Consider the following 25,031-nt stretch of genomic DNA (forward strand, 5'->3'; position numbering starts at 1 on the left):
ACAGCTTGCAAGAATGTCCTACAACGAAGAACAACGTAGATATGAGTTTTCGTTCTCTTCACTACGCGTTGCATTGAGTACAAAATGCAGATGTGTAGTTGGGATAGGAGCTTTGCCCAAGACAAATTATCCATGGCCATGGCTAGTGTTGATCTACTGCAGCGTAGCCTGTAGGGAAACCTTTGCGGACCTATAACACCACAAGGTGCTCGATATGGCTTGACTGTCACTTCTTTCTCATAACACACGCATGTTTACGTAGGCAGAATTCTCTTTTTGGAATTTAACCCCCGTATGGGATGTCCCATCTGTAGGAGATGTGATATCTGAAGCCGTGAAGGGGATGTCCAATCTGCCTACAGGAAACGCGTCGCAATTCGACGAATGTGGCGATATGCCGCGATGTTAGCAAGTCCGCAGTGGGCGTTGGGACGCATGGGGGAGTCGAATCGGGCCACACCCCTGCACTGGCAGAGCGCACACTTGGAACCTGCGCGGCCGGGCTCGGCCCGTGAGGATCGTGCGCTTGCCCGTTTTAGTTTGAGGCTGCCCGTAAAGGATTCATTTGGCCACAGCCGAGAAAATTATCGAGAACCTGCGCCTCTGCCATATTGAGGAAGTGTTCGAGCGCGCATGAGGGTTAAAAACCCGAACATCACAGGACGTGCGATTTAAGGGCATGCGACACCTTCGAGTACGAGTACATGTACTAATAACCAGGGAGTAGTACAATATTATGGTATTGTACTACTCCCTGGTACTAACTTACTTGTTGATCCCGCCAGTCAAAGTGACTGCACTGGCGCATGTACTTAATTATTTTAATATTTATCATTTCCATTTCGGCGCATTTCCGTACGCATGGCGCCCCGCGGTAGCTGTAGGCAGTAGGCATTCGTTCTCGTACGCAGCGCATTCGACCTTGGCCTTCATATGGACCCACTGGGCCATGTAATGGGGTGGCCGTGGGCGTTTGCTGCGCCCCTGACAAGCCGCATCTTGGTCCAAGATATGGAATTAGGTTCCGCCATTCACTATGTGCGCGCTGCCAAGAAGCAGGTGTGATGTTTGACTGCAAACTACAGACCCGTCTACAGCAGAAGGCAAGCTTCTACTCAAAGCATTAGACCAGTTTGGATTCATCCAACTCGTCCACAACACCCCGACTAGATATTCTGCCACTGGCCGCCAGGGTCCATCGCTCCTTGATCTTGTCATCACAAACACACCACAGCATGTATGTGACATTCAAGTGCTGTCCTCCATTTCCGATCACTGTCCCGTTGTCTTCAAAGTTGCTTTGCCTTCCCTTGCCCAGTCATCTCCCAGTCAGTCACGTGCCGTTCCTGATTACGTAAACACCGATTTTGATGCACTCAGAGACCACATATGGAATCTTCCACTTTCGTCTGACATCAGTAGTATGTCCTCAGTTGAGCAAGCGTGGGATAGTTGGCATTCCTGCATTACTACGGCAATCTCGTCACACGTGCCTATGAGAACTATTTCCACAAAGCGAAGAACAGATACACCCTGGTACACTGGCCGCCATGCCACTCTTTGCAAGAAAAAAGACCGCCTTTTCCGTTTAGCCAAGCGTACAAACTTAACAACCCACTGGGTTGTCTTTAAAGTTGCCCGCAATGCCTATCAAGCCTCCGTCCGACGTTCTAAAGCGATCTACCTGGAGAACATTAGCGCACGGGTTGACAGAGAACGAAGTCCGTACCAGTGGTGGCGCCAAGCCAAACAGCTCACCAATATATCTAAAACGCGTGCACCAATTCCATCCCTTGAGTCTGGAGGCGAGGTTGTAACCACAGACGCCTCCAAGGCGCACTTGCTGGCTGACGTGTTCTCCAACCAATGCTCCAACACCCACACCCAACAACTACCTATTCCGCACCCCCCACCTACGCCAGCATCCCCCTTCGACATCTCAGTTATATCTGCCTACGACGTCTTTGATACTCTCAAGAGATTGCCTGTCCATAAAGCTGCCGGTGGTGACATCCCGAACCGCATTCTGAAGGAGACCGCTGGTGTCATTGCCCACTCCCTCTGCAAAGTCTTTAATTTACAAATGTAAGTATAACACAAGGCCGCCTGCCACCATCGTGGAAAACGGCGCAAGTTGTACCAATATTGACGGCGTCTGTGACAATAGGGCGTTGCACCGTAAGGCGCGAGAACATTTTGCCGCGCAGACAGTAAGGCGTATGGACCACACGTCCCCGAGACAGAATGTCACCACTACCACAGGGCGTCCATTGCCTTTTTGATTAAATGTAAGTTTTATCGAATTATTCTCGAAAGTAATGGTGGTCAGAAGTAGCGATAAATAATTCAACATCGTACAATACGCAAAGCAAAAATAATCGTTGATATGAAGGAAGCTTCTTCAGTACGCCTTCAAGTTGAAGGCCACTCCTCTGAGGAACTGTAACGGGTCTCGTTGCTCAAAAGTACTCGCTAGAGTTGCCAATCGCTTGTCCACCTCCACATACTTCTTCTTCCTTGGTGGTGGTGCATCTCCTCCTTGTAGTCTGGCTCTTTCGGTTTCACATGTTTGCTGCTCTGACTTAAGAACTTCGATGAATTTCCAGAGAGTCGGATGACAGCAGTTTACGGACGAATTAAATCTTCTATGCCACGCTTCGGGGCAGTTGTTGCTTCTTGGTTCGTTCTGGATCGTACGTTCATGGACGTTCCAGAGTGTTATTGGGAAGGACGGAATCCTTCGTGGGCCGTCTTGAACTTCCTCTCCAATGTAGTAACGTTCAAAGTACCGAAGGAGTTTCTGCTCTCCCTCGGCATAGGTGCCTGGAAACCGTGGCTTGAGAAGCTCCCAGTATCTGACAACATCCCCTCCAGAAAGTCGTGTCCTGTAGTCCGTCCTTGTCCTTGGTGTACGAAAACCCCTCATGGATGAGGAGTCTCTTCTTCTTCTTCGTAGTAGATAAGTGAATACCATCGGCTTGAGCTGCCATAGTCAGATTCGGTTATCGGTTATGACTAGAAAATCAGAACATTGCTTGGGATAATTGGGGGGGGGAGGGGGGGAACGTACCTGTGTTTTATTCCGAGGTGATTTGTTAAGTAATAGTTATTCGACAAGGGTCGACATTATACAGTTTAGCGCCGATTCGTCTCGCCTCCGACGTGTCTCAGCGCCGTGATGTCTCAGCGCCCTCGTGTCACAGCGCCGTGATGTCTCAGCGCCCTCGTGTCTCAGCGCCGTTTGAGGGCGCCGAAACGTCTTAGCGCCCTAAAATCTCGCGCCCTTTCGTCGTAAACCCATTTCTCTCTTGAACTCGGTCGCCAAAGTGCTTGATTCGATTGTCGCGCGCCGTCTTAGCAGGTTCCTTAGGAATGAAGATGTAATAGTTTCGGATCAGTTCGGGTTTGTACACGGTCGGAGCACAGTTGACCAACTGATACATTTAACGGCTAGCGCCGCCAAGAGCATGGACAGCAGCCAGGAGTATGATGTGGTCTTCTTGGATTTTGCCAAGGCATTTGATCGCGTCCCGCATTCTACCCTTCTGGCCCTTCTACAACCACTATGCAACCCAACGGCTACTACTTGGTTTGCAGGTTACCTCGAAGCTCGCAAGTTACAGGTCAAAGTTGGCGAAGACCTTTCCCCCCTCGCCCCTATCTCGGCGGGAGTTCCTCAAGGTTCCCACCTTGGCCCCATCCTATTTCTCCTGTACATTAATACCCTCCCGAGATCAATCCCTGATGGCAACAGGACGGAAACATACCTCTATGCTGATGATACTGCGCTGGGGTTATCCCGACCGCCAGCAGCAGCACCTCAACAGCTCCAGTCAGCAGTGAACATGGTGATGGACTGGGCTGCTACATTTGGTGGCAGGGTTAATGCCGCTAAATCCGTGCGTGTTGTATTCGGCAAACTTGACCCCGCCCAGACTCCTGCCCCAGCACTGCGTGTGGATGCTGCAGACCTATGTCCCTCGACTACCCACCGCCATCTAGGAATCACCCTGGATCCCCGCCTGTCTTTCCAGACCCACATCAATAGTGTCACCTCCAACTTTCGTCGTCGCGTTGTTCTGCTTTCCTACATGTCACCCAATCTGACCCCTGCTCTCATTGCCCGCCTCTACAAAGGATACGTCCGTCCCTCCATTGAGTATGCTTCACCTCTGTGGAATAACAAACTGTTCGCAGGAAATATTGACACTTTGGAACGATTGCAAACACGCGTGGCCAGGCAGTATTTACACCGTCGGAAAGTGCCCATTTCTCATGGCATGGAGAACGTGTTTGAAGCTGCTGAATGGGAAAGTCTTGCGTGGCGGCGGCATATACATTGCCTCAAACTGTTTTACCATTTCACCCGCCAATACCCGGAAACCCTCAATCATCTCAACATAGTTCTATCCAAGAGTGCACGACGTCCCCACTTTTACCTCCTGCCCACTCACACTGGTCCCTGTTTCCGATCCACTCTACTACATTCCATGATCACCACGTAGAACTCCCTGCCTACCGAGATTAGGATATCTGAAACCCGTGGTGTATTTAGCCGGCACGTTAGGCCCCATTTCCACAGGTATAGATTCCATCCTCGAGGTTTTCTCACTTCCTGATTACCCCCCTTCTTTACCAGTACCCTTTTCGCTTGCTTCTACTCAGACTTCTTATTTAACCTCTTCACATTAATCTTTTTTTATCGTAATATTTTCTTCCGTTTAAGAATTGCACCCTATTGTACACGCATTGTACACGTATATTTATTCTCGGAGACTTAGGCTTCGGCCTTTGGGGAATCCCTCAAATAATAATAATAATAATAAAACTCTCTTGGGCTGCACATGTCAACTGTGTATGCAAGCGAACCAGTTCAGCATTAGGGGCACTACACCCACATTGCACTCATTTGCCCATCCAGTGTAAACTATTATTTTATCAGTGCTATATTCTCCCTATATTCGACTATTGCGATACCGCTTGGTGTGGCCTTTCTGACACAACTCTGAACCAATTAGAAGTCCACCATAGATTTATACTTAAAATTCTTTACAGCAAGGATCGATGTTTTCCTTCGGATGCCCTTTATCGACTTGCACACACTTCTCCTCTCTCCGTTCAGCACCATCTCTGTACACTGGTTCATAAAATATTTCTTCATAAAACCCCTTCACATAATTATGATGAAGTACAATTGGTTTTCGACAAGCTCAACACGTAACGCGCTCATCCTGCCTCTTGTTAAGTCAGCCCAGTATCTAAAGTCCCCTTTACTTTCCGGCCACTCTCATTGGTTATCATTACCATACGGTCTGAAAACTTGTTCTATTGGTCAGTTTAAAGATCTACTATCACAACTGAACTAGACGCAATAATTATCATCGAAGAACATTCTCGAATACCTGGGTGATGCACGAATTTTGATAGTGCTCACTTCCGTTAATCGTTTTTCTTTGTAATTTTCCATTCATTCTCTGCTTTAATTCATATTTGCTTTGTTTTCCTAGCTTACTATTGCCGTGGCTGGCTCAACGCCCTTGTCTCAGGGGATTCTGTCCCTGCATTAACTATGCTTGTCACATGCTATGAGATTGTGTCTAATAATAACGAGAGAGCTTGGAAGCTCAGGGCCCTACGCTATGCTTTTTTGCCTTGATGACCTAGACAAAAAAAAGCATAGGGATGTTATAAATTTTTTTTTTAATTCCTTTTTTTAAGACATAACCTGGGATTCGAACCCGCACTATCGCGCCCTGCATGCATCCCCCGATACACTTCGCATACATGTACATGTACATACTAATTCTTCCAAGTTGCTTCACATTATGATCTTGCTTTGGAAGCCCTATTTGAATATGCATTGTGGCCAGCCGTCTTTGATGGTACACGGTAGGGATAGGTACGGGACAGGTACGATCGAGGGTAATACGACACCGTCTCCCGTACCGTACCATCAAACACAGCTGGCCACATACAGCTGCCCGCAATATTCAAAATAGGGCTTTCAAACGCAAGATCATAACGTGAAGCAACTTGGAAGAATGGGTATGAATGCGAAGTGTATGGGGGAATGCATGTAGGGCGATAGTGCGGGTTCGAATCCCGGGATATGCCTGGATACCTGGAAGGGTATAGAATACGGGATCGCTCACGACGTTGAGAGAACATAGAAAACAACCTCCTCTTCGATTGAAAATTGGCCGAAAAGTATGTGAAATGTATGTGCGCAGATGCGTTTCCACTGGCAAGCTAAATTAGCTAGCGAATCCCTCATTACGTCATCAGCACTCGCTCGGCGAAATTCAAAAGTCGTCTTCCTGCTCGACTTGATCGCTTCTGGAGACTCGTTCTTGTTCGAGGGGTCTTCTCTTTCCCCTACCTTCGTCTTGGCATCGAAAACTCGGCGTCGAAAATGAAGCCGAGTGCCCCTTTAAAGATTTGAAACAAACAGAATGATACAGTGGAGATTGGATAATTATAACGACCTTGGATATTGATTACTGTACATGACAAGTATAGATCTACGATGTAGCTGCAGAGATACAGTGAATGCGTTCGATTATGCACGCGAATCGATTCACGAATCGATTCATGAATCGATTCGCGCTATTCACATCACCCCATGTGAATAGAGTGAATGGATTCCGAATCGATTCCAGGGCTCATGACATGAAATCGAACGACTTGAATGCACTTGAATCGATTCATGAATCGATTCAAGTGTGTAATCGAACGCACTCAGTGAGTACGAGTGTGTTCGATTATACCCGCGAATCGATTCACGAATCGATTCACACCACCCCATGTGAATAGGGTGATTCCGAATCGATTCTAGGGCTCACATGACATGAATGATATCGAACGACTTGAATGCATGCGAATGGATTCATGAATCGATTCAAGTGCATAATCGAACGCTATGCTCAGCGTCAGCGATCGCGGATCGCGATCACGCTCGACCAGGGTCAGGCCACAGGGAGTCGTACTCGTAGATACCCGACTCCCTGATCACAAGCCTCTCTCTCTCTCTCTCTCTACTCTACTACCATACATGTACTGTGTACTTAGTAGATCTACTAGTCTCTAGCCATGCCAGTCCAGTCTAGCGCTGTCATCTCGAGACTCGAGATGTTGACTGTCGATATGTCATAGATCTACTTCGGCACGGACTCAGGCATGCACATTCTTTTGGAGCATGCTAGCACAGAACTCAAAAATAAAAATAATAGCGTTATATTTAGTGGGCTTGATTTCGGACTGCAGTTTCCCCAAAGCTGTTATGTCTTTTAGAGTGCGGCTGCTGAGCTCTCTGCCTGGGCATTCCGACTAGAGACTGGCAAAGGACATCGAGACGGTGAAGACACACCGAGTCAGCGGACACACGTACGTACACCACGCGTGCAGGCACGCGGAGAAGAATTTTGTTTAGGCACAGCATGCGGAGGCACGAATTGGAAAATGTTGGAGCGCAGAACATAGTCAGGAACCTAGGGACTAGCCTAACGTGCATTTCTCGACCTTCTGAGTTCTATTTACCCCGCGTCGCGATGCTCGATTTGGGGAGTATTGCTGGCACGTACGTGTTTGTGTTATAGATCCTATTTGGGGCCGGACGTGAAAGTTTTTCGTACTTCGTTGCCAGTGTGATTATTGATTTTACGTGTAAATTGGCATTTTTTTGTTAAAACACTTGTAGTATCTCTTGCCTTGTCCTGCATGCTCCCTAAGTCATGTGCGGTCTAAAACTTCATGGATCATCAACAGTGCGTACGTGTTTGTTGCAAAGAGCTGGATGTGAACGGACCTGCATCTCCACTGATCTCCAGTTGCTCTTAGATGGACAGGGACTGCAAGAGGTGCTGCGGACGCCCACAACACGCTGAGTGTGCTCAGAGTCTGTACATTGCCTGCTCAGAATCTGCTCAGAGTCCGCAAGAAAACCAAATCACTTGGTCACTCGCAGACAAAGCAAACGATCATGCTCCATTCGGCCATCTGTACAACAGTATTGGTGTGCATTGCACCCGTAGTTTCGCTACGGAAGTACATGGCATAGCTTTTGGCAGATAGTACTGTCGCGGACATGGAAATTCGGTCGAATGACTCGTGACCGGCACCTTCAAGTACGTACAGAATGTTCTCAGTGCACGTGTTGATCGTATGCGTACTCGCGGCTGCATGGACAGCGCCCTGAGGCTGCTTGACCTCCGACCGGACTTCCTTCCTGTCCATGACGGTACAAATGACATGATCATGTGGCACAACGAATCTTACAGGTTTTGTTGCAGGCTAGGCGCGACACCACTCTCGCGATATCTTGTTCCAGCAGCGTGTCCCGCACTGTATGTGGAGCCGGGGCGTTATGAGGCGGAAGGGAAAGGGGGGGGGGGTGGTGGGTGTAGGGGGGGGGGGGTGGTGTGTGTGTGGGGGGGGTGGTGTGTGGGGGGGGGGGGGGTAATACATAGTATGCATACTGTAAACTACCTAATGTTGACTATTTTTGCTAGAAGAACATAACGCGAATACTGACCATGGTCAAGACCTACTTCAACAGCGGTTGTGTATGTGTGTGGCCAGCGTGCTCCGCGAACATTTGCCATCGTAAACTTGCTGGTTCTGGGCAGTCGCGAAAATTTAGTGACGAGTGAATATTGGGCGGTTTACAGTGCGTCCTGTACCACTGGTGGTCCTCTAACCCAGGACGGGCACTAGTTTCAGCACTCCGAGAACAGCCGACCAACAGGTGTCAAATTGACACCTCCGTACCTTTCCCTTGCTATCTGAAGTGAGACAGTTAAGCGTGGTGTTAATGGAAGAGAGCGAGTGGGCTCTCCTCTTTTAAACTGTTTATGAAGCTGCAGGAAGCCTCCCCACGTTTACAATGTACTTATCTCAATTTAGTGCATATCGATGTAGCTGTGTGTGTGTGTGTGTGTACGCATACACTTAATCCTTCATGCACGCAAATGTGTGTGTATGTGTTTCTGTGTGTTTCTGTGGTGTGTGTGTGTGTGCGTGTGCGTGTGTGTGTGTGTGTGTGTGTGTGCGCGCGCGTGTGTGTTTTGCTGATCGTGCCGACAACAGTGATAGTTTAAAGCGTTACCATAACAACATCTGAGCGCAGTCTGCGCCATGGCGACCGCGTCGAATGTTCCAACCTCCATGGATGAATGGGAATATATGTTCAAACTCCTCATCGTTGGTTAGTTCTCTCTCTCTCTCTCTCTCTCTCTCTCTCTCTCTCTCTCTCTCTCTCTCTCTCTCTCTCTCTCTCTCTCTCTCTCTCTCTCTCTCTCTCTCTCTCTCTCTCTCTCTCTCTCTCTCTCTCTCTCTCTCTCTCTCTCTCTCTCTCTCTCCCTCTCTCCCTCCCTCCCTCCCTCCCTCCCTCCCTCCCTCCCTCCCTCCCTCCCTCCCTCCCTCCCTCTCTCTCTCTCTCTCTCTCTCTCTCTCTCTCTCTCTCTCTCTCTCTCTCTCTCTCTCTCTCTCTCTCTCTCTCTCTCTCTCTCTCTCTCCCCCTTCCTCTCCCTCCCTCCCATGTGTTGCCGCACGCGTGTGCATGTGTGTACGTGCGTGTGTGCGTGTGTATACCTGCGTGCACGAGCGGTTGTGTGGAGGGGGGGGGGGGGGCAATCAGCTGTGTGATGTAGACCTGGCTAAATTCAGTGGCGGTCAAGTCTTCAGCCTTGCAAGCTGTTGAATGGTGTAACCCCAGCACAAGTTGCTACCAGTATGTCTGTAAACAATGCTTGTTCGCTATCATTGATTCAGCGATAGGCAGGTGGAAATAAGTAAGCGTGTGTGTGCGTGTATCTGTGTCTGTGTCTGTATGTGGATGTGTGCACATCTATTTACTTACACCAGTCTCTGCACCCTGCCCGTATGTTTGTACGGCGGTTGTCACGGTTACCACTCTTCTGACGGTTATACAAATGCCTTCTGCCTGTTATTAGAGAGGTTAAAAGGTGCACGTTATTTCTGACATGACGCGAAAGTTCAGCTCGCCTTATTTGGACTGCGCGTCGAAAAACAACGCGAGAGACCTGCAGCTCCCGTCGAAATTTGGAGTTTTATGCCAAATTTGACGTGAAATTGCACCTCAAGTCGGAGACAACGTGCATCTGGGTCATCCTAATAAAGTTATTATTATTATTATTTTTATCTTGACCTCTCTATTAATGTGTGTGTTCCTGCACATGCATCACCTGCAGGAAATTCTGGTGTGGGGAAGACGGCTCTGCTTTTCCGATACGTGGACAATTCCTTCTCCGAGGCCTTCATATCCACAGTTGGCATTGACTTTAAGGTACAGTGAGACCTTGCGTAACCGCACACATCCGTTTTTCACAAAACATTATCCGGATAGGCGAGGGAACCGGATAATTGAACACGCATACTGTATGTATGCATGGCATGTGCTGTAAATCACTTAAAATCAGTAACTAACGATTTTCTTCCGGATGGCGAGGGGTCCGGATAAAAGAGGACCGGATAAGCGAGGTCTGACTCTACAGGAATAAGGAACTGTTTTCTCACAGACGCTGATGCATGCTGCTATTGCATTCATGATCACTTCTGCAAGGACAAAAGTGAAGTTAGACATTTGCGGACTATACAAGGGGCTATGTAATCGTGTTGATAACCACTGCCAGCTTGTTATTATCGCAATGGGTAGAGCGAACTGCGCACTCAGTACAAGCACCACGGATTATTATGTGTGTGTGTGTGTGTGTGTGTGTGTGTGTGTGTGTATGTGTGTCTCTTTCCCTCTCTCTGTGTCTCTCTCACGTTTGTGCGCGCGCGCACGCGCGTGTGTGTGTGTGTGTGTTTGTGTGTGTGTGTGTGTGTGTGTGTGTGTGTGTGTACCGCCCGGTATTCAGGTCAAGACCGTAGTACGTCAGGGTAAGAAGATAAAGCTACAGATCTGGGACACGGCCGGTCAGGAACGCTACAAGGCAATCACGTCCGCCTACTTCCGCGGTGCTATGGGATTCCTGCTCGTGTTCGATATCATGAACAGGGAGAGTTTCGATAGTGTCAGAAACTGGTAAGTTGATGAAGACAAAGTATCTGACGTCCTTGCTGCGAATACAGTAAACCTGTAACTAAAGACCATCGTGACTAGCGACCAGCCTGGTACTACAGTAAAACCTGTAACTAAAGACCACCGTGACTAGCGACCAGCCTGGTACTACAGACCACTTTGCCAGGCACGGACGGTCTCACATTCATACCTATGGTTGTGCGGTGCAAACATCTAGGTAAGGACCACCTGCCACTAACCCTTTGCGGACTGATGCCGCACATGTGCGTCAAAACGTCATACCCTGATTTCCTGATGACGCATATGTGCGTCAAGTAAAAGCGCATACTTGTACACTGCATATACATCACTGTTCAAATTGTCGTAACTCCATTGTCCTTTATCGGATTGTCGCGAATGATGGCTCTTTGGAAAGGTGAGAGAATAAGCTTTCCAGTGGTATGTCGTTTGATATAGCGCGGTGCGGAATCACTGAGTATCGAAGAACGAAACGCGGATGCGCTTGAAATTGTTTCGAAAATTTGTACGCAGAGCGCTTCAAAGTGCGTCGGCGTGCCTCAAACGGGGACTTTCCCAGTGACTCATCGCTGCACAGCGCATGCGATGTAGAGATCAAATGAATCGCTTGAGCTTCATGAATCTGCAGGACTTTAAATCATCGTTCTACGTTGAGTAAAAATTGAGAAACGATACAATTTGTGGAGGTGGGTACAGAATCTCGTTCAGGCGCAATAGGGCAGCTCTCAACAGGCTTGAAGGCGATTCTGTTGCTCCTGCTGGGTGTCTAGTGGCGATATTCAGAGAGAGGACATCTGTAGCTTTGCAATGAGACCAAAAAGAAATAATTACGAAACTGGTGAGTGAAATTAGATAATTTTCAAATGCATACTGGGACTATTGCGTATGGCAGGGCGGCCGGTGGCAGGAATCAGGGGATTTAGCACCAGGGCGCAAAAGGCCCAAAATGAGCACCTGAACTGGGGTTCGAACCGCACGATGCACTGTTCCAGGCGGGGTCAAACGGCCTGGATTTTTATGGTTTTTCCCAATTCAGTGCTTTCCGGGCAAAACCTGGCCGAAATCCTATTCTTGTTATGCCTTGCTTCTTGGACAAAAAAAAATTTAGAAACATAATTGGAAGAGGATTCCATAGGGGATTGCAGGAAAAAAATTCTAAAAAAACTCAACGTTTGACCCATTTATGGCCAAAAGCTAGAAGTCCATCTTTTTCTGAATGGACTGTAGTGCTCAATACCTCAAAAAGGGCAGAGCGTACCACACAAGGCAGAGCGTACCACACAAGGCAGAACAACAGAGACCAAAAAGCGTTCTCTTGACTCCGAGTTCCGTGTCTGATGAGTGTGTGTGTGTTTTAAAATATGAAGCTCAGCGTCACGGGAAAGTTCTAGGTCTCTGTTGTTGTGTCTTGTGTAAGTTAAAGATGTTAGGTATTAGTGCATAGCTGCCCAGTTCACTACAACGGGTCAATTTCGAATGGGTTCAAACAGGGACATGGACAGTGGTTTGCTAAATCACGAAATTCGCTATAATAATACGAGTTCGTTGTAAGTGGAGTCGACTGTGCTTAAAATGCCAGCTCAGGGCCGGTGGAAGCAGTTGTTGCTTGGGTACGCCCTACTGCAACCTGTTTAGCTTGGGTGATGATGATTGTAGTAATTGTAATTTTTCTAATTGGCGTTTGTTTGTATGCGTGCGTTTGTGTGCGTTGACCTTGTACACCCATCCACACACACACACACACACACACACACACACACACACACACACACACACACACACACACACACCCACACACGCACACACACACACTCACACTCACACAAACACTTGTTGGCTAGGTGCTCAGACATCACCAGCAGTTCCTGGACACACGCTCAGATGGTGCTGGTTGGCAACAAGAAGGATCTCGCTGAGATTGGGGCGCGGCAGGTGCGTCATGTTCTGTTGAGGGGAAAGAAAACGTTTGATAGATGAGAGGAAGTGTCTACTTGATGGCGTGGATTTGCATCTTTTCATGCGAATGTATAGATTGCGAGACTATTTTCACCGTGTAAACGTATTGTGACCCACAATGATACCCATTAATCACTGTGTGTGTGTGTGTGTGTGTGTGTGTGTGTGTGTGTGTGTGTGTGTGTGTGTGTGTGTATGTGTGTGTGTGTATGTGTGTGTATGTGTGTGTGTGTATGTGTGTATGTGTGTATGTATGTGTGTATGCGTGTATGTGTGTATGTGTATGTGTGTATGTGTGTGTGTGTATGTGTGTATGGCATTGACATTGACTGGGTATACTGTGTAACCTTTGTATGCATCCATCCTTGTGTTGCCCTGGTTACCAACCATACTTGTGTTGCCCTGGTTACCAACCATCATTGTAGTGCCCCTGGTTACCAATAGGGCTGAAACGATTGTGGGTTTCACCTTAGTGGCTTAACCATTAAGATAACGAACGGCTTAACGGCTTAACAACATGTTTCAGAATTTCACAATCTCAAGCAAAAAGTGGAAAAGAAATCGAAAACGCGATGAAAAAAATGTCAATTGACACAAAAACCTGGAAAAAGAACATGAAACAATGTGATTCTGTGTGAATTTGTGAATAAGCAGTCCCACACTTCACTCGTGGTCACCCGTAGCTTAGAAGAAAGTACAAGTTACTCCAGCAAAGACTGGTCAGCCGCCTCGATTTCCTCAGCCAAGACTTCACGCCGGTCAACATCAGTGGTGGTTGAAGCAATAGCTTGATGCCGAGATGCCTTCAGCAAGGTGTTCTTTCTCAGAAAGATCAGGGCGTCAACAGAATCTGGTGACAGAGAGCTGCGCAGTTTATTCACCAGGATACCAGCTGCCGAAAATACTGCTTCGGATGGCACTGATGTGCCGGGGATGCAGAGATACCGTCTGGCCAGTGGTGCAACATCAGAGAACCGCTCCCTGTGGGTCCTCCACCACTGCAGAACATCTGTCTCCAGCGACACTACCTCTTCAGTGAAGTAAACAGCGAGTTGGAGCTCAATGCGCTCTTCCACCTTGGCGGCGTCCTCATCGGCATCATCGTTGGATACTTCATCGGAATCATGCACTGGAGCTGCCAGGAGTTGACTGAGGCTGCTTACTGGCTTTCGCTTTGCCAATGGTTCAACAATCACCTGTTCAGCATCAGATGACTCCTGCCTGTGGCGAACTGCTGCCACAAGCACATGCTTGTGGGTGATGGGGCGGTCATCTGCATCCAGGAAGGAAAGGTTGCGGAACCGAGGGTCCAACGCACTGGCAATCACGGGATGGGCAGTTGGCAGGACATTCAAGAGGCTGAACTTCTCTTGCAACGCTGTGTGCAAGGCTCCCGCAAAGGACCGTGCAAGGCCAGAATCCGAGTTCCTGGCAATAGCTTGGACACCTGCATCCAACTTCACAACGATCGCCAGCATGAGCGATAGCGTGACATATTTCTGCCCACTGACAACTGTAGTTGCTAGCTCGAACGGCTTCAGTGTTGCAACTATGTTCTCCGCAGCTGCCCACTGGTTCTCCTTGAGAAGAAGCTCACGGTGCTCCTTCTTAGGAGTGCAGGATTGATCGGACAGCAAGACAGTCAGCGGCGTACGGAGCTCTAACAGGCGCTCGAGCATATAAAATGTCGAGTTCCATCGAGTGCTTACATCTTGTATCAGCCGCTTGGTGGTGGAAGACTGGTTGATCTGCTGCTGCTTCTTCATCAGCAACTCCGAAGCAGTAGCGGAGTGCTTGAAGTGGCCTACGACTTTCCTGGCAGCTGACAGCACCTTGTCCAGGCCCTTTGTCTTGTCAACTGCACGGCGGATGGCAGTTTGAAGTCGATGCGCCATGCACACTTGACTGCTGCAACCTGCCTCATCCTCCAGCATCCTGGCTGCGGAGACCATGTTCGAGGCTTCGTCATGTGTCACTGCTATGAGAGCAGTCCTTGGAATACTGAACTTATTCAGCATCTCAGTGAAATGGTCCACGAGGCGAACACTTGTGTGCCTTCCTTGGAACAACGACGTCTGCAGCACAGCACTGACCAGAGTCCACTCGAATGTGATGAAATGGACCGTGTACGTAACGTAACTTTGCGTCGCGGAGGAAGTCCAACCGTCCGTCGTCATTGTGACACCTTCTCCAGAAGCAGAGCTAATCAGTTGTGCCAGTTCCTTCTTGGCGTCTGCATGACGCTTCTTGAGGAGGCTCGCGATATGCGTTCGACATGGGACCGAATAGCCTGGCTCCATGAAGCTAATAGCGCGGACCAAGCCTGAGTCTGCGATTGTCGACAGCGGCCGACACGAGTCTACGATCCAGTCCAGCAGGAGTTCCGTGAGCTCTCTTTGTAAGTCTTACAGGCCCAGCTGACGATTCTGACTCCGTCGCAGCACTGCCAGTACTTTCCGAACTCTGGGTCGCCGAAAACTCCTTGGGGTGGGCAGACTTCAAATGAGCAAACAGGTTTGAAGTTCCACTCTGCCGAGTGTACGTTTTTTGACACAACTTGCACTTGTGCTTCTCATTACCTCGCTCAAAGTACTGCCAAACCGACGAGCGAGAACGACGGGGAAAGGACGCCATCGTCTCTAGTTCGACAAAGCACAACTGGCGAGCGTTTCCGAGTTCGACAAGCGAAGTGCCGACCGACGGACCTACCTGTACAACTCATGCAAAGCCATCCGGAAACTAGTGACATGGGTACGCGGATGTAGTGCGACGCATGACAAGTCGCATGCCAGTGCAGCAAGAATGCCAAGATCCTCTAGATGTACACAATGGTGCATGCTGTAGATCTGCGAGTACGAGTACAAGGACGAAGCTGAGTGCGATCGCGAGTACTAGAACTGACTGTAAACGCGCATAGTACATGTACCTCGAAGTACTAGTACTACTACTACTAGTACTAGTACTAGTAGTAGTAGAAGCGCGGCGCAGAGTAGATCTACGTACTTGAGTACATTGTACATCGATCTTTGAGTACACGCGCAACGCATTTCGGTACATCAAAATTACTCTGTTGTTTAGCCGTTTAGTTCTGCAATAATCAATAATCGTTCGAATTCGATTTTTCTTAGCAATAAACGAGTAATCGGTATAATCGTTTCAGCCCTAGTTACCAACCATCCTTGCATTGCCCTGGTTACCAACCATCCTTGCTGTTGCCCTGGTTACCAACCATCCTTGCTGTTGCCCTGGTTACCAACCATCCTTGCTGTTGCCCTGGTTACCAACCATCCTCTTGTTGCCCCTGGTTACTAACCTGTAGTGAGAAGGAACCACGGGTGTGTGTGATCCCCGGTAGCCTAATCCAAAGGGCACTATCCCGGAAAGACAGGGGTGCTGGGTGGGAATCGCGCTCGTGGATCATTCTATTCCGTGTCCTGTCACTAGCTACTAATCGCTATTGAACCAACGCTTGTACTAAGGCCAATATATTCATCATGCGTGTGTGTGTGTGTGCTTGTGTGTGTGTGTGTGTGTGTGTGTGCGCGCGTGCATGTGTGTGTGTGTGTGTGTGTGTGTGTGTTTGTGTGTGTGCGCGCGTGCATGTGTGTGTGTGTGTGTGTTTGTGTATGTCTTTGCTTGTGTGTGTGAAGGTATCGAAATCAGAGGCAGAGTCGTTAGCAGAAGAGCTACGGATCCAGTACTTTGAAACTTCTGCTAAAGAGAATATTGGTATGAACTGACACGCACTACGCAACACGATCACCTCTCCTTTACTGTATCCCACCTGACTTCCTGCACCTTAAACCAGCTTTACACTATCTTTCTCCTCTACTATCAGGCTTCTTGTCTAGGACTGGCTATATCATTACCACACCGGATTTCCCCCAATATACGTCGCACTTAATTAACCCGTTGGGCCACTAAACTCCAGGGCCAACAAAAGGGGGTGCGACGTTACAGTCGACCATGACTTACAGTCCATTCATCGGAAACTGGCACCCTAACTTTTTGGTGTCTCCCGCACATAGTCATAGATATAATGAAAACAACAGTACATCCTGCATTGTGTGACCCGTGCAATTACTCTTTGCCACATTTGAGGCCAGAAAAGTCCAAGAACAGGGAAATAGAAATTCAGCCAGGTTTTGCAAAATTAGGACCGGTATGCCCTGGCATAATGTATGGAGAAGCAGATCCAAAACCCAGATTTTTTAGATTTAAAGTGGGTTTTTGATCCTCTACTCGGCCCAAATCCGACTTTCAAAAGCCAGCGGGACTGTTTCCAGTCGGGGAGATGTCCTATCTAGGACATCGCACTCTGAATGAGTCTGATTGGTTACCTGTCCCAGAGTTGTCATGGAAGCGTCGGTCGCGCACACGCGATGAAAAGAAGTGCTGCGTGAGCATTTCTGAATGTATGTGGAGGATGCACGATCGTAATGGCGATGGATTTCTTTCCGAATTGGTCAAGTTTGAGGGAATAGGCGGAGAATATCAGACATCGGCGGGGATTGAGGTAGTGTATATTCGATTCGCCATTGAATACCCGACCGAATGGCCGTTTTCGTTTGGGGATTTCATGTGGGGTTTCTCGTAGCCACGCGGGGCTTCTTTGGAAACGATTGGTTCTAATTATTTTGAATGTTTTGCCTTTGGATTGTTTCTTCCCGCCCTGTGCGTTCATTTCGCCCCAAACCTGGTCATGCAGAGGAGGAAGACGAGGCAGCAGGCGCTAGGCCCGTAAATTACTGCCTGGAAGATATTGTTTGGCCAAAGCTTGCTGTTGGCGTTTTTGATTTCTTGGATACGACAGCTCTTGGCTAAAACTGGACCTTGGACGGTCTTTCTTGGATATCAACCCAGGACGTGGTGGTCATGGACGTATCGCCATCGCTTTCAGCCAGATCCTTCTGCTGCCTGAAACCAACGGCGAAAGCAAAAACTTTATCGCAGCAGCAGCTACTGCTCTGCTGAAAGTGCGAACACAAATTGCTTCGCCAATCCTCTTGTGCACTTGCAATTTTCAATGCGACCAAAACGATTCGCTTGCCAATTCCTTTGTCCAGGCGTACTCCACAACAAGGAAAATAAAATTCGTGAAGGCAAGAGGCAAGATACAAATCTAGACTCGCTTGAGGCAAGCCGCCAGGAGAAGGACAACTAATTACTTTTGAGACGAAAGGCCTTCGTTGCGTTTGTTTTGAGTGCGACATGTTCATCTTCCTCGGACGCGACACAAAGTTTTGAGTCACGTGTCACGATTACTATGGGAACAGCATAGCATGTATGCTGGGGCATGCTGGGTTCCGTGATGTCCTATCTAGGACATCACCAGGACTGGTTTCCGATGAATGGACTGTACATGTACTACTGAAGTGAACATATCAACACAATAATTATGGCATGGCACTGGAAATGGGGAAATGGGGGTGCGACTTACAATCCAGTGAGACTTACAAACGAATGCGACTTACAATCGGAGTGAGATTTACTTCCTCCGTATACAAAAACTTCGTGACTTTTGTTGAAAGCTGCGCACAGCTCTGGAATGGTTCCGTTTGACTCGGAATAACACTCGTGGCATTGTCTAACCTGTTTACAAGCTATATACAAAGAAAAAAGCAACTCAGACGAATGAGATTGAGTTTTTTCAGAGTCTTAGTCGCTCATGTCATTGTCACCTGACGACGCTGTCTCCGCATCGCCAACAGTCGCTGCTTCCGCTCGCATTTCGTTCAGATTCTTGTGACCTGCAGTGATGGTCCGACGCTGGACTTTGGCTACGTCCTCTTCATCTCTAGAGCTGTGTACGAATCGGTGTCGACTATATTCAGTCGTTCTAACCCGCGACCTCCATTATGCCGTGAAACGAGTCGTACAAGCACATCCACAGGCTTCGCATTTTCTCGCCAGGATAATCCTCCCAAGCATTCTACAATGGCTTCGAGGAGGTCCCTGCGATTCCCCTTGGCGACAAAGGAGACGTCTGACTGGAGAGAGGCGAAGAAGGCCAGGCCATCGACATTCTGATCCTGAGTCTGCGCTGGTTGCACGACGACTGAAATGTTTCATCTTGCCGTGCGAGCAAAACAAATCTATGTTCTCACGCTGCGCAGATCTATGGGGCCGCGCACCGCAAGTATACGAGCCTGGCCAGTTTCAGGGCAGCGAGTGCCGCGTGAGTCCGTGTTCCAGCCACGACCCACACTTCGTCACTGTGTCAGTTTCGAGCAAGTAAGTGTGAGTTTTTTTCCATTTGACTCTTGAGTTTCTGTCGGCAACGTCCTCACACGCATAGCGTCCGTGGAGAATATGTTCGGGATCAACCAAACTAACCTCGACATGAACGTGGGTTGTCGATGACAGCCTTTGGCGCCGTTCGTTGAACAGATTCTTGCTCAAAAACACCGTTCAAAAAAAGTCACGAAGTTTTTGTATACGGAGGAAGTATAATCGAATGGGACTTATAATCCAAGTGAGACTTATAATCAAAGTGAGATTCATAATCGAATGCGACTTATAATCGAATGGGACTTATAATCGGGGAGATACGGTACACTGTATAGTGAAGGCAAAGGTTGGCCGTTGAATGAGTATCATGAACAGCAGCAATCTTCTCACTTTTGGTTTAGTAGATACTGTGTGTAGATGTGCTGGTGTCATGCTGTTTTTTGTTGAGCATCTATGTGTGATTGTGTGTGTGTGTGTGCGTGCGGCCGTGCGGGCGGGCGCGCGAGAACGTGTGTGTGTGTGTGTGTGTATTTGTGTGTCTGTGCGTGTGTGTGTGTGTTTGTGTGTGTGTCTGTCTGTCTGACTGTCTGCCTGCCTGTCTCTCTGTCTGTCTCTCTGTGTACGTGTGCTTGTACAGACGTATCGGAAGCATTCACATCCCTGGTGGACAGTGTCCTTGACAAGATGTTAGAAAGTCTGGACCATAACGACTTGGATAACATGGACCCGGTCATCAAACAGGCCATAGAGAGTGCGCCCGGCCGCATTGACGAGGAGCCAGCGGAGAATTCTTGCTCCTGCTAGGCACGCTGCCGCATTGCTCAGATCGGCATTACTCACGATGCTGCTGCTGCTGCTCGATATGATGTTAGTGCTAGTACAGTGTTGGTGAGGGGCCAAGGCAATGGTGTATACGGCGCACAGTCATGCTGCCACCACCACCACCACCGCATGACCTTCTCTGCTTGATCTGGTTGCCATGGCTCCCGTGTCGTTGCCATGGTTCGCACCCTCCGTTGTCACGGGCAACCACCGCTTCGTCTGCGGCAGGCGACACTCTGCTGCCATGGTGCAACCATCTTCGCTCAGCGTATTACTGTATTGCAGTGGCTGCAGCAGCGAGGACGGTGGTGGCATTGTCATCTTGTTCCTTGACGCACTGTTCCCGCCAGCTGAGTGCCGTGGCGCAGAGAGACTTGTAGACATTTATATTTCTTCCCCTGGATTTGCCCAGGATCATAATGGATGCGAGAGAGATGGATTTGTTGATTACGATGATGGACATGCATGATATTCTACTTAGAAAGCTAAAATGAAAACTCTAAATTGCTTGCAAGATTCATTGCCACCCCCCCCCCCCCCTTACATACACACATACCTCCCAACCCGCCCAAATCCATGGAAGAACGCAGTCGTGACTCGCTTACCTGCCATATAGATGTGTGCGTGTGTGTATCTGTGTGTGTATGAGTGCGTGTGTGTACGTGTATGTGTGTCGGTGTGTGTACGTGTATGTGTGTGTCGGTGTGTGTGGGTGTATGTGCGCATGTATCAGCTCAAACCCAGCGCCTAGAAAATAGTATACATATTTTTTTCAGAATAGAACTTTTGCAAATATTACTTGTACTCCTAAATATTCCTGAACGTTCGTCCTGACAGGCAGTATGTGTGTGTGGTCTGTGGTGTGATGTTCACAGCATAACCATCCTCCTGACAGGCAGTATGTGTGTATGGTCTGTGCTGTGATGTTCACAGCGTATACCATACTCCCGCTACATGTACTACATGATCACACAGTACCTAGGTGCTAACTACATCTAGTGTATGTATGCAGGATATGGACAAGGCTGCTTGTCTTCACGCCTTCATCCTGCAATAGATACCCCCCCGGTTTACCATTCACCCTCTTTATACTTCGAAGTAACGTCTTCGGTAACTACCATTCGTAGTGTGTTTGTCCATGTGTTTTGTCCATGTGTTTGTCCATGTGTTTGTCCATGTGTTTTGTCCATGTGTTTGTCCATGTGTTTTGTCCTGCTTTGCTGTGGCACTATGGATTATTGCTACGAGTTGTGAGCATTGGCATTGGCCAGGCTCGCGAGGCATTTGCCGGGCATCCGAATAGCACGAATGTGCGTATATGTGTGTGTGTGTGTGTTTGTGTGTGTGTGTGTGTGCGAGAGTGTCTGTGGTTAGTACTGCGAAAAGCTGGCGTCCCCGAGAAGCTGATCGCTGTTATCCGTGCATTCCATGACGGCATGACCGCAACTCTAGCTCCGTCTGTCGAATGTTGAAGCTGACCCCATCCCTGTGACGAACGGCTTGCGGCAGGGATGTTGCATGGCCCCTGTCCTATTCAACATCTTCATGTGGGCAGTGATGCATTGTTGGCGCCAGCACGTGCAGCCTATCCCTGGTGTAGGCGCAAAGGTCTTCTTCGAGCCAGATGGGAAGCTACTCCACCACCGTAGCCGCCGTGATAGATCCCTGGAGCTGACAGAGTGTCAGTTTGCTGATGATTCCGCTCTTGTGGCCGCGACACGCCAGGCCGCAGTTTCAGCCTTGGAGGTATTTGTGGATGTATGCAGCGATTTTGGCCTCACCGTCAGTGCCACCAAAACCAAGTTCATGGTCTCTGGCCCCAACATCTCTAACGACGATCTAGAGCCGCTCGCGATTCGAACTATGGAGATTGCCCATGTGTCGTCTTTTCGTTACCTTGGATCCAACATACACAGCAACGGCCGATGTCATGATGATGTCACATCCCGGATTGCACAAGCTGCCAAAGCGTTTGGCGCTCTGAAGAAATCGATATTCCACGATGTAACACTGACAATATCCATCAAACGGTCAGTGTACAATGCTTGTGTGCTGTCGACTCTGCTCTATGGGTCCGAATGCTGGGTACCGCTACAGGCTGATGTTCATGCGTTGTCTGTCTTTCATCTCCGTTGTGTCCGCACCATTCTGGGCATCAGTCGTCAAGATGTATGGAATGACAGGATAACTAATGTTGAAGTTCTGGAGCGCTGGGGAGATACCTTGGACATGGAGTGTCGTCTCAGCAGACGTCGCCTTGAGTGGCTTGGTCATGTGGCAAGGATGGAGGATGAGCGCATCCCGAAGGCTCTACTGTTCGGTTCGTTTTCAAACAAGAGACCTGCCCATGGTCCGCGGAAAAGGTGGCGAGACTGTTCGGAGTGACGTCAAACCACTTGACGACTGGTATGAAGTGGCCACCTCTTCTCGCTCCAAATGGCGCCAGGCTTACCGTTGTCTGCCAGACAAGCAGAACAGACCTCGACCATCACCGGTTGTGTGCCAAACTTGTCACCGCTCCTTCAGTCGTGTAAGTGACAGGAAGCGACACAAGTGTACAGCTACGCGTGCCCTACCCGTAAGCCAACAGCCAGGAAGCTGTCACTGCGATCAGTGCGACAGATGGTTCCGGAGCAAGGGTGGATTTGCCCGACACAAGTGCTCGCCACCAACATCACCAGCAGAGGCATCTTCTGACACACTTGAGTCACCGGTTACAAACAATATGTCCTGCGAACGCTGCAGTTTCCACTGCGCCCGCTGCAACCGCTGTGCGCTATCGCGCCAAGGCATGAAACGTCACAAGTGCAGCCGTGGCTCGGCCAGAGCAACCAACACAGACCGTAGCTCCTTCTGTATCGTTTGCAATTGCGGTCGGCGTTTCAGTAGACCACAGGACCTATCCCGTCATCGCCCCTACTGTTCCGAACCTGCTCAACCCCCCATGGGGTCTGCATAGCCAGAATATGGCAGCGCGTCCAAGGTCCAAGGTGTGTGTGTGTGTGTGTGTGTGTGTGTGTGTGTGTGTGTGTGTGTGTGTGTGTGTGTGTGTGTGTGTGTGTGTGTGTGTGTGTGTGTGTGATCCCAGCACAAGTTGCTATGTCTAACATAGCTGTTCGCTATCATCGCTTCCGCGATGGGCAGGTCTGAGGTCTGAGGTGTGTGTGTGTGTGTGTGCACGGGTGCGCGCGCCTGCGTGTGTGTGGTGTGTGTCCATGTGAGTGCATTTTCAGACTTGCCTGCTGTGCTTCTTGCTTATGCCAGATAGCGTTGGGTCTGTTGGCAACGGGCGGTTTCAGGGTTCATAATACAACGGTGCTGCTCAATGAAATCCAGTCGCGTCACTCAAGCTTGCGTCTTGCATAATTTCGCAGCCCAGTGTTCGCAGGTCTAGGGCTGCGCAACGCTCGGCACGTACTTGAGTGACACCGTGACTGGATTTCTGTGTGCAATACTGTATCACCGTACGAAATAGTGGTTGCGACTGTATCAGTGAAGCGTATAATTATCAGATCCACTCTGATTTAGCCACCCACGTTAGTGGCAAGTATTATTACCTTCACTGGGGGCATTGGGCCATTGGCAAATTCGGTTGCAAATGCGGTTAGGTCGCGGGACGGATACCTTGATGCCGGCAATCTTTTTTCTGCACCTTGTCCTCACCTACTTACTGAGGTATTGTGGGTAAATAAGTGGGACCGTTGCCAAGTCCACCCAGATTTCAGGGGGTGTCGGGCGTTGGGTGGTTCAATAGCCAATTGAGTGATCTTCCTAGATTCCTTTTGAAGAGCCCTCAACCCTCCCGGCGACTTCGGGGGGGGGGGGGGGGTATTACAGAGGGACTGAGGTAGAACTTTTAAGAACTTTATTGATAAATCCATGATAACGTAATTGGAAAGGTGATTAGAAAATCCAAAGTCACTCATTCAGAAATGACAAAGCCCCGGATCGCCTATGCAAATATGAGGTATGGCAACCGCTGACCAACAGAGGGACGGGGGAGCAGAGTAGGGACCGGCGGATTCTGCTCGAAAAGGTGGCAGATTCTGCTTGAAAAGCAGTGAAAATGGCAGAACCATACAAACATTATGGCGGGCAATTCCTCGAATACTGCTCCATTTTTTTTATCCACATACCAAAAATGCATGAAACTTACCAGAAAAAGTACCGAATTCTGCCAATTTTTCTGCCGGCAGAATCCGCCGGACCCTAGCGCAGAGGGGCTGGGGGTACTACAGAGGGACCGTGGGCACAGAGGGACCGGGGTACTACAGAGGGATGGGGGGGGGTACAGTCACTGGGGGTACCGCAGAGGGATTTGGGGGGGGGGTACCACAGAGGGACCGGGGTACTACAAAGCAGTGATGCAATGGCGACACCAGAAAGAATAGTATTCGAAAGCAAGCAGTAACATTCGAATATACTTATTCTCGAGAATTCGCACTGCGTTGCTGTATTCTGCAGCTCCGACCATGATCTCCTCTGTAGTGTCACAGTGAGGATGATGACAGGGAAGACATTATTATCTTCTGAGAACTTTGAAGCTTGTTCTTTGGTCAAAATTGCTCTTTCATCAGTGGATCTTGCCACTGTATCCACATTATCTGTACACAACATAACTGTTGGGTCTGATTGAAGTGACTGAGCCACTTCAGAAGAACTTGATATGGAATATTCGTTCGTTCGTCAAAGCAATATTCGAGCCAATATTCGCTCGAAGAAAATACCATTATTTTATTGCATCACTGCTACAAAGGGCCCTATAGATATATTAGGGGGGGGGGGGGGGTACAGACAAGAAGTCGTAACTGGGGTATTTAAAAAAAACATCTGCAGGCTATCTGACAAAGCTGTTTTATGCCCCTAAGCATAATTTTTGTCTAAACCGAAAGATTATGCCGACCTTACGCGTTGGAATCCGTATATTATGCCGGAGCATAATGTTTTCACGAAATCCCAAGAT

At 48.9% G+C, this 25,031-nt stretch overlaps 1 protein-coding gene across 1 annotated transcript; it reads left to right on the forward strand.

The window, feature by feature from the left end:
• Positions 1–7,227: 7,227 nt before the first annotated feature.
• LOC135827720 (ras-related protein Rab-3-like) lies at positions 7,228–21,882 on the forward strand. The gene is made up of 7 exons (XM_065340171.1): positions 7,228–7,383; positions 9,085–9,202; positions 10,209–10,303; positions 10,878–11,044; positions 12,901–12,991; positions 16,666–16,744; positions 19,884–21,882. Exons 2-7 carry the CDS (start codon positions 9,133–9,135, stop codon positions 20,048–20,050), a joined length of 669 nt encoding a protein of 222 aa, XP_065196243.1. The 5' UTR covers positions 7,228–7,383; positions 9,085–9,132; the 3' UTR covers positions 20,051–21,882.
• Positions 21,883–25,031: the final 3,149 nt, after the last annotated feature.

This window comes from Sycon ciliatum, chromosome 11, assembly GCF_964019385.1.
Source record: "Sycon ciliatum chromosome 11, ocSycCili1.1, whole genome shotgun sequence".
Lineage (NCBI taxonomy): Eukaryota > Metazoa > Porifera > Calcarea > Leucosolenida > Sycettidae > Sycon > Sycon ciliatum.

Bases quoted from the DNA above. Each gene is read 5' to 3' on its own strand.
- LOC135827720 (XM_065340171.1), top strand. From the start codon at position 9,133: ATGGCGACCGCGTCGAATGTTCCAACCTCCATGGATGAATGGGAATAT. The intron at 9,203-10,208 runs GTTAGTTCTCTC...CATCACCTGCAG, and splicing joins GTTCAAACTCCTCATCGTTG to GAAATTCTGGTGTGGGGAAG. The intron at 11,045-12,900 runs GTAAGTTGATGA...CTTGTTGGCTAG, and splicing joins TTCGATAGTGTCAGAAACTG to GTGCTCAGACATCACCAGCA.